At 46.3% G+C, this 9,903-nt stretch overlaps 1 protein-coding gene across 2 annotated transcripts; it reads left to right on the top strand.

Moving 5' to 3' along the window:
* The first annotated feature begins 2,416 nt into the window (after nt 1–2,416).
* On the top strand, nt 2,417–5,385 carry LOC132874580 (uncharacterized). Of its 2 annotated transcripts, XM_060910883.1 has the most exons (13): nt 2,417–2,527; nt 2,665–2,754; nt 2,872–2,941; nt 3,120–3,223; nt 3,318–3,584; nt 3,773–3,866; nt 4,005–4,072; nt 4,209–4,417; nt 4,541–4,573; nt 4,691–4,819; nt 4,905–4,982; nt 5,095–5,217; nt 5,319–5,385. In XM_060910883.1, the coding sequence occupies exons 1-10, from the start codon at nt 2,435–2,437 to the stop codon at nt 4,713–4,715; spliced, it is 1,053 nt and encodes a 350-aa protein (XP_060766866.1). In that variant the 5' UTR covers nt 2,417–2,434; the 3' UTR covers nt 4,716–4,819; nt 4,905–4,982; nt 5,095–5,217; nt 5,319–5,385. The 2 variants fall into 2 exon arrangements, with proteins under 2 accessions (XP_060766866.1, XP_060766865.1); XM_060910882.1 differs by having other exon boundaries at nt 4,209–4,573.
* The last annotated feature ends 4,518 nt before the right edge of the window (nt 5,386–9,903 follow it).

Below are 9,903 nucleotides of genomic sequence, written 5' to 3'. Positions count from 1 at the left end.
CGCCCGCTGGCTCCGGCAGCCTGCCCGAACTAGCGCCCGCTGGCTCCGGCAGCCTGCCCGAACTAGCGCCCGCTGGCTCCGGCAGCCTGCCCGAACTAGCGCCCGCTGGCTCCGGCAGCCTGCCCGAACTAGCGCCCGCTGGCTCCGGCAGCCTGCCCGAACTAGCGCCCGCTGGCTCCGGCAGCCTGCCCGAACTAGCGCCAATGAAATTCTATGGCAACCCATAGAACCGTCTGGTGAGAGGTTGAGAAATTTGGCACACTGATTCTACGCTTCCTCAAGGTTCTTGTCAGCAAATTTCAGCTCACCACCTCAAACTCTGTAGCGCCACCAACAGGTCAAAGTTGGAAGTACATTTCTGCTTGTTACTTTTAAACCGTAAGGCTGATTGTCAAAATCTTAGTATTGCTGGAATCCATCCGTCAAACCGAATCCAAGCAACCCTATGTCATCATATTGCACCTGGTAGATTTTCCGCCATTTTGAATTTTGTTAAAATCAATTAAATTGCTACTCCTCCCTCAATTTTTGACCAAATTTGCCCAGACTTAGTTGACAGCATCAATGGACCAAGCCGCACAAAAGATATCCTCAGACTTTTGAAATTTTAAAAGAATTTGGCAGCAGCAGCCAATGAAACTCAGCTGCAACGACATCAAACAGGATGTGAGCTCATATCTTGGCAGCCCTTTGACATTTCTTAACCAAACTTGGTGAGATTATGCGAGACCCCTCCCCAAGGGGCCCTACCAAATTTGGTGCACATTGGCCATTAGGTGGCGCTATAACTATACAAAATGTGTTTTGGCTCATGTCATTGAGCTCATATCTCAGCAGTCTCTTAGCACACACACACACACACACTCTCTCTCTCACACACACTCACTCTCTCTGTCTGTCACACACACACTCTCACACACACACTCACTCTCTCTCACACACACACACTCACTCTCTCTCACACACACTCTCTCTCTCTATTACACTCTCTCACACACACACACTCTCACACATTCACTCTCACACATTCACTCTCTCTCACACTCACACACTCTCTCACAAACACACACACTCTCTCACACACACTCACCCTCTCTCACACACACACTCACTCTCTCTCTCACACACTCTGAGTGAGTGGTGGCGGTAACGCGTCCCGTAGCTGCTTCTCCAACCGCCAGAAAACACTAGAGAAGAAAAAAACGCTGCTCACCTGAGACGCTTCAGCCCCTTGTGCTATAAAAATAAAAACACGTTATTGTGTCTGGCTCTGAGGATTTAAAACCCTGAGGTAAGTTAAACTGAAGGTGTGCGGTTGAATCCCAAATATATCTCCATTGTACTGTTTTAGGAGTTACGTTCATGACATAATGCCGTGTACACCCTTGATAATGCGCTATTCTGTGCTGTGACTGCAAAATCAGAAAAGGCACTTGTTTTTTACTCAGTCTAGTGACCTAATTTTTTACACTACAGAAAAAAAATACGTCAACGTTTTCAGGGGAGCCTTGTGGCACTCAATGTGAAAGAATTTTGTGAATATCTCCTTCCGTTTTCATGTAAATACCTGTTGTTTGCAGGGTGCATTTTGAGCACATGCAGCACTTTCTGTGCGCTTTTCTGTCTCTAAACGCAGCGGGTGGAGGAGGGGCTGCTCGCGCTCTCTTGCACGCACAGGAGGAAAGGGCAGCTAGGTGTTTATATTAAAGCTGAAAGCTATATATATTCGGACTAGTGTTATATTAAACTGTGATAAAATGTTAAAAATGATTGATAAACTGATCAAATGTTTTGGTATGGAGTTAAAATATATAGTGCGTAAATATAATATGTAATTTAACAGCCTATATTGATTAAATGGAGAAGGGAGCATTTTCATTACTACTTCAACTGTTAGTAATTAATGTACATTTAATGTACATTTTGGTGATAAAATCCTGCTCATTTGTTGAAGTTAGTAGTATTATTTGTGGGGGATGTTTATAGTATAAGTATTTGTCTTGAGGGGGAAAAAGGTTTACTGATAAGTCAAGAGGCACTGCTCTCTCTCTCTCTCGCTCTCTCTCACACACACCATGAAAAGTAAACATGTTTAGCGTGTTATCCTGTTGGCTTGCTGCTCACACTGACTCAAAGTAACAGAAGGACATTTCTATTTTTATTGCAGGTTTTCTTTGATTGTGATCCGAGGTTTGTACGTACTTCACGACTGAGACTGATCATCGCCCTCAAGACTCCTCGCACTCAAGTCATCCTCAAGACTCCCGGAGCAGATTTGTTCATTCTCGCACCATCACATTTCACGTTTTATATAGAATATATTAGGTTATCTTAGATAATTTTACGTTTAGTAGTTAAGGTAGGTGAGGGTTTAGGTCACTTAAACTTTGTAAGAAGTATTTGGTTTTTTTTTTATTGTCTTCTGTCCAGCAGGATGCCAAGGAAGGGGAGAAGGTCTGAGGCGGCAAGGCACCGATGGAGGAAGCTCGACCTGGAGGGGCCGACTCCCTCCACTTTCCCCCTGAAGGTATTTACACAGTAGATAAGCTTCTGTGTCACAACTGTCTGCATGAAAATAGCTGTAGAAATGTCACATCAATTGCTTTCTTTTTAACTGCCGAGTTCTGTATGTCTGCCGTGTCCTTGATGTTAATGTTTCATCAGACGGTGTCCCCCCCGGCTGGAGAGGAGCCTTCCACAGGGTCGAGCACCAGGGAGACCCACCCCCCCTGCTCCCGAGCTCCAGTCAGCAACGTATGTTCATATATGAGACATTGTCTGAGGTTTCATGTGTTTTGTATTGCTTTTTAAATTTTTATTCTATTTTGGTTGAACTTGTCTTTGTCTTATGCTTATTTTATCTATCATCAGTTGGTTGGATCTTCATCCCCAGCCAAGCCTTTCTGGAGCACGGGAGATTTGCTACCCAACGTTCGGCCACGTGAGTGTCCACCTGTTTTATCCCTAAAGGATCAATAAATTAATTCATCAGTATTAAGCTTTTTAAACTGGTTTTCTTTTCTGTACTGTTTAACTCGTACAAACGAGTGATTCTTGACATTTCCTGGTTTGTTTTCAATTCAGTAATACCGTTACCTGCTTTGTCTTTTACTAAACAGGCCGCGGTACCGGTTTCCGCCATCGGGTGCGGAGGTGGCCAACTTTGAAGCTCACAGGACGGAGCCACAAGTTGGTCATCCCGCCGGAGTCTCCTGACAAGAAGGTGTTATTATTGTCCAGTTTATGAAGAAAGTAATTGATCTTGAGAGAGATTAATGATTTTCATGCTAAAGAAATTTTCTTTGTTGTTGTTGCAGTTCGTTCTGATTGTCGGGGACTCCCACCTCCGGTCCATCGTGGACGGTTTTGCCGTGATGCCAGAAGGGAAGTTCTCTTTTGGGGTCATGTCGACCCCTGGGGCCCACGCCGCTCAGCTGCGGACGGAGGTCCTGCATGCTGACGTTCCTCGGCCCCCTGTGTGTGTTCTTGCCCCCAGCAACAACCTGACTGCGAGCAGGACCATCGACGAGGCAGCCATCGATTATGCAAGTCTCCTCACTGCTGTGAGGAGCCGCTGGCCGGAGGTACGTGTTATTTCATGTCTTGCTTGTCCTGTATTTGTAGTAGTTTAACAACACTAGAGAGATGTTTAATCTCAGAGTAATCAATGTATGAGCTTTTAATACATAATGTGTAGTTATTGTAACGTGTGATTTTGAATGAAAATGCTGGTTGATAAACGTTTTGTTTTCTAAAATGTTGTTTTCTACAGGTTTTTGTGCTGGACTTCCCGCCCCGCCTGCAGGAGGATGAGACGTGCCAGGTCCTCCTGCGCCAAGAGTACCACCGCGTGACAGCTCGTATGGGTGTGTAAAAATATCATGTCAATAAAACAAGAAAAAGAAATGTACTTAACAATGTCTGTGATGATATAATAATGAACATAGTCAAAATACATGTGTGGATGTTGTAATGACTTATGTTTTTCGTTTTTATGTTTTAAGGTATGAGGTACTTCTCTGTGGCGGAGCACTTCCCCCTTACGCGCTTGAACCTGTGGAGCAGAGACGGCGTACGTGGAATATCTATGTGTGATAGAAAAAGTCTAATTTGTTATTTCTCATGCTGATATGAACCAGTCAACACGAACTACTTTTTTTTATAGTTGAACTTTGTCTGTAAATGGATTTGTGTTGTCATGTCTGCAGGTTCACCTGAGCGACTGTGAGGGGATGGGCATCCTCACCCAGCTGCTGTGGGCCGCGACGGAGCAGTTCCTTGAGACACCACCACCTCCCCCGGTGTCTCCTACTCCTTCACAGCCACTTGGGAAGGTATCTCCTAAGCTGGTTGTGAAGGGAGAGGTACGTGCTCCTCTGTCTCCTGACCCCTTCCTGTGGAAGGTCGGAGAAGCAAGGTTAGTAAAGTTTATTATATTGTGCGTTTACATGTTTGTGTACATTTTGGTGAACGGGTGCACAGTTATAATTAAGAAGCATCTATTTAATCAAATATGTGATGTTAACTTTCCCTGTCGCAGGTTCCTGGTCAGGCCAGTGTGGCGCAGCAGCAGGTGAGCTATTTTTTTATTTATTTATTTTTTTACAATAAGTTAAGTGGTTAATATTTAGTTTGTATATTTGACCAGACACACATTCATGTGTGTTTTTTTTTTTTTTGTCTTTCACAGGAGAAGGAGTCCTTCCTCCCACTGAGCCCAGTGTGGTTCAGTAGCACGATCCTCCGTGCTGTGGAGGAGGTGTCTCCTTCTCAGCTGTCTGGCGTGGAGGACTGCAGGTCTCCTCCAGGGAGCAAGAAGGTAAATTGTCAGACGTCTCTTCTCGGCTGTGTTATAAAGTTTCTCCTTGTTCTACAGTTACTGATGCTATGTTTTGATGGTGCAGGTGGCCTCTCCAGCGGCAGCCAGGCGTCGTAGGACCGTGGAGAGACGCCCCCCCCACCGCCAGTCTCCTGTGAACAATGTATGTTACACAACTGACACACACAGTGAATGTTTACAGTTGACACGGTGTCTTCATGGAGACATAACTAGACTGTCTGAATTTTGATGTATTTGTTATCGTCTGTCGACAGCTGGTTAGATCCCCTCCAACCAGGCTGTCACAGAGACTGGAGGACGACGCCCCCTCCAGCCCGGTTCCTCGGTCCAGGGCCACGGACAGACCATCCCCCCGCACCCAAATTTCAGTGACCAACGTATGTTACTCTCTGCCACAACAGACACAATCTGACACAGAACACACATTGTGTTCACTGAGACATGAAGTTTAACGTGTTTTTTTCTCATGTGTCAACAGCTGATGGAGTCCCTTCCAGTCAGGTTGTCCTGCAGTTTGGGTGATCCGGAGACCCCCTGCTGTTCCCCATTTGCGAAGGTAAATATTATAATAAAGTTAACAGTACTAATAACAATGCTGGTAATAATGGGTAGTAACTACTAAGACCAATAATAATTAATTGTGACTACTAGTAATTAGCCTTTTAACATCTTTACAGGTGAGCGTCAAGGAAGGTGCGACGGTAAGTGGGGGTCAGTCTGCTGCTGTTAGGGCTAGCCACAGTCAGGGAGACATGAGGTACAGTGAATTTTCTAGGAATCATCAGTGTACCTGCATGTCCCTGACTTTTCTCGCTTCAGAGAATGAGGGCTGTCACTTTAACACAGCTGCCCTCGACAGAGTGCTGGCACAGGGAGATTCACTGTACATAGCAGTGAAACAACAGCTGATCCTGGAGAGAAGATACAATAATGATAGTGTATTGCAGTTTTCCGTGACAAATCAGGGAGGTGTGGTGTGTTTGATTCACACGCCAGAAATTTGGCAGGTCTACCAGACCACAACGGAACTGCAATCATGAAGACCTTCACTGAAACCAGTGACCTGGCTGAGCACCTGCTCAAACTCTTTGCCGATCGTGGACCTTTTGCCACCTATGAGTTGGTGCGTGTGTCATTTGTAGCCGTCGGTTCCAGTGAATGTCTTCAGGAATCGTCGGTAGAAAAAGTAGCGGTAGCGTTGAGGAAATGCCAAAACAAGTCCTGACAGACACAAACATGTACGATGTCCGCATGTCCGACATTAAATGTGGACCCGTCAAAGCCAGCAGCAATGGAAACCAGCGTCTCCTTCCCCTTGCTGAAGCGCTTCGCTGTCTGTCAGGTCATATTAGGCATGCATTTATCATTGTATCTCCAGAGTGTATTGCAGTTTTCCGTGACAAATCAGGGAGGTGTGGTGTGTTTGATTCACACGCCAGAAATTTGGCAGGTCTACCAGACCACAACGGAACTGCAATCATGAAGACCTTCACTGAAACCAGTGACCTGGCTGAGCACCTGCTCAAACTCTTTGCCGATCGTGGACCTTTTGCCACCTATGAGTTGGTGCGTGTGTCATTTGTAGCCGTCGGTTCCAGTGAATGTCTTCAGGAATCGTCGGTAGAAAAAGTCTGCAGGACAGCTCTCCCTCCAGCAAATGAAAATATCTTAAAACTAGGTAAAAACCAAAAGAAAACAAAGTAGCAGCAAAGAGCGGCATGCACCAGTGTGCCATGTTGTCAAAAAAAAAGTAAGATCAGTATATGAAAAAAAAAGTACGACAAGTGCCCAGACTTTAGGATGAGAAAAACTGAAGCAGACAAAATAAAATATTCACAAAACAGTAATCATAGGAAACAACGGTTATTGTCTTTCAGACGTTATTATTCAAAAGTTCAAAGAAAAAAGAGAGAATCAATTATCCAAAAATATAAGGAAGATCCCGCATTCTGGAGTAAACAAAAAAATTACAGTAAAGAGAGGTATAAGGAAGACCCTGCTTTTCAGAGTAGGAAAAAAATTACATTAAAGACAAGTATAAGGTGGATCCCGCTTTTCAGAGTAGACAAAAAAATTACATTAAAGACAAGTATAAGACGGATCCCTCTTTTCAGAGTAGACAAAAAAATTACATTAAAGACAAGTATAAGGCGGATCCCGCTTTTCAGAGTAGACTAAAAATGTATATTGTGACTAAGTACATATCCAACCAGAGCTTTAGGCAAAAGCAAAAGGAGCATTTCAGTGCTAGGTACCACAGTGATCCTGAGTTTAGGTTACGCTGTATCCAACGCTGTAGCCAGCGCAGAGTAACCAAACTGTCCACGGATGCTACTTTTTGCATCTTTAGCAAGATGCAGAGAGCATTAAGGATCACAAGAAAATATAGGAAGCTAGTGCCCCACAACCCCCGCCATTCGCAGGCCGTGATTAACCCTGTGATGGAAGCCGCCATCACAGCCTTTCGCGAGGTAATTCGTTGTGGACCAACGTGCGTTTGTACGGTGTGTAACAGGGCAATGTTTCCTAATCAGGTTAAATTATGCAACAGGGGAAACTACACCCAAAACCCCAGTGTGTCAGCAGCCTGCTTAACAGGCAGGTATGTCCATTTTTGTGACTATGACTGCTCTGAACATTGCTCTGTTGCACAAGAGTGACTGCAGGAGTGGATCTGTAACACGTGTGACAGCCACTTGAAGAGAGGACGCATGCCACCAATGGCCGCTGCGAACCGACTGGAGTTGGCACCGATCCCCCCAGAGTTGACTACGCTCAACATGCTCGAGAGGCAGCTTATGGCAAAAATACTGCCTTTCGCCAAGGTTATCGCTCTGCCCAAAGGACAGCAAAAAGCAGTCTGTGGAGCTGTTGTGTGCGTTCCATCAGAGATGGAAGCGACGGTCAACAGTCTCCCAAGACCCAAATCGGAGGCGCAGCTACTTCAGGTTAAATTAAAGAGGCGCATTAACTATAAGGGCTACCAGCACTTCTATACCGTTAACATGAAAAATGTTTTAGCTGGCCTGGCCACGCTTAAAAAGATGCATTCTGAGTATTGGGGTGTGTCCATTAATGACAGCGCCACTTTTGACGAGTCGGTCGATAAAGACGACTCGCAGTACAATGTTGCTGATGCTGCGCAGCCAGAGCAGCATCGGGGAGACATTGAGGCTGGCATAGACCTCGAGGAGGTTTTTAGTAGTCAGAACGACCCGGACCCCGATAGAGGTCGTCAGCCCAAGGAAGCTGACGAAGCGGAGGAGGAGCTTAGACCTGGCCTGACTCTGGACACGTGTATGCAGCCGCCTGACATCGCGCAGGAAATTCTTACGTATGGCGATGGAATATTTAGCGTTGCCCCCGCCCAGGGCAACAAACCAGTAGGATTCTTTGCCATACCGAAACTAGAAACCATGGCTTTCCCTGTGCAATTCCCGACAGGAGAGAACACACTGGATGAACCCAGAACCTTCTCGCTCTCGCCTAGTATGTATTTTAATTGCAGGCTGTTTGCTGCTGATACACGTTTTGCTAGTGACCAAACGTATCTTTTCTTTGCACAGTTTGTCACAGAAACGCACCTGGCGACAAACAGCATGTCGATTCAAATGCGCAAAGGCAGGTCCAGAGCTCCAGATGGCCGTCATATTAACAACCTCATGCTCCTGGACCGAGAGGAGGTGCAACGGCTCATTATGAGCCAAGACGCAACTCGGTTTATGCAGCCTCTTAGAGGCACCCCGGCTTATTGGACAAAAACGCTCAAAGATGTCCACGCCATGGTCCGGCAAATAGGCAAACCCACGTTTTTTGCAACGTTCTCCGCTGCTGAGATGAGATGGCCTGAGGTCATAAAAGCTCAGCAGGGAGAACTAGGGGACTTTTCAGAGCTCGACTGGAAAGCAAAATGCGACATTCTGCGGAGCAACCCCGTAACGGTGATGCGCATGTTTGAAAAGCGAGTCGATGCTCTGATGACCAACCTTATCCTCTCACCAGCACAGCCCATTGGTGAAGTAGAGGATTACTTTTATAGGGTTGAGTTCCAAGCTAGAGGAAGTCCCCATATACACATGCTGATTTGGATTAAAAACTCACCCAAATTTGACGACGCCTCTGACGACGAAGTAACGGAGTTTATAGATCGCTACATCTTGTGTGCGATGCCTGACCCCGAGACAGACCTGGAGCTCCACTGAATTGTCTCAGAGGTTCAGGTACACAGCAGGAACCATTCCAAGTCCTGCAAAAAAGGCAACGTTGCCTGTAGGTTTGGCTTCCCTAAACTGCCCGTGGATAAAACCTTCATCACTAGGCCCCCCATTGTTTGCCCCTCTGGAGTTTTGGACGAAACCCAAGACGAGGCTGCTGCTAGAGAACAGAAGGAGAAGCAGGCAATCGCTAAGAAGCGAAAGAAAGCCAAAGCCAAGCTTCAGCAAGTTAGAGACTTGCTCATGGATGCAGGCGCTTCATTTAGTAGCTTAACGGAGTTGCTCGACCGATGCGGTTTGATGCGTAAGGAGTACCGTAAGCTCTTCGACCGCGTTGCAAACAGCAACGTCATGATCCTGAAGCGGCATCCGAATGACTGCTGGGTTAATCAGTACAACCCAGACCTGCTTCGTGCCTGGAACGCCAACATGGACATTCAGTACGTTGTGGATGACTACAGCTGCATCATGTCCTATGTGTCAAAGCCAGAGCACGAGATGACCGAGTTCCTTAAGAACGTCATCAAAGATGTAAAACAGTCCAACGTAAATGAGCGCGATGAAATGAAGCAGATTATGCAGGCCTATGTTAAACATAGAGAGGTCAGCGCTCAAGAGGCTGTTGCTTGCACCTGCAGCTTGCGCCTGAAGAGGTGCTCCCGGTCCATTGTGTTCCTTCAGACTGACGAGGAGGGTCTGAAGATGAGTCACCCTATTGGCAGACTCAAGCAAATGGAGCCGGGTTCGGAGGAGGTGTGGATGTCGGGCCTGCCTGACAAATACGCCAACAGGCCTCTCGATCCGGAGTTCACGCACATGTGCATGGCCGAGTTTGCGTCGGAGTACAGG

This window comes from Neoarius graeffei, chromosome 26 (assembly GCF_027579695.1).
Source record: "Neoarius graeffei isolate fNeoGra1 chromosome 26, fNeoGra1.pri, whole genome shotgun sequence".
Lineage (NCBI taxonomy): Eukaryota > Metazoa > Chordata > Actinopteri > Siluriformes > Ariidae > Neoarius > Neoarius graeffei.
This window is presented reverse-complemented; position numbering and strand designations above follow the sequence as displayed.

Bases quoted from the DNA above. Each gene is read 5' to 3' on its own strand.
- LOC132874580 (XM_060910882.1), top strand. From the start codon at position 2,435: ATGCCAAGGAAGGGGAGAAGGTCTGAGGCGGCAAGGCACCGATGGAGG. The intron at 3,867-4,004 runs GTGTGTAAAAAT...TTATGTTTTAAG, and splicing joins CCGCGTGACAGCTCGTATGG to GTATGAGGTACTTCTCTGTG. The intron at 4,073-4,208 runs GTACGTGGAATA...TCATGTCTGCAG, and splicing joins ACCTGTGGAGCAGAGACGGC to GTTCACCTGAGCGACTGTGA.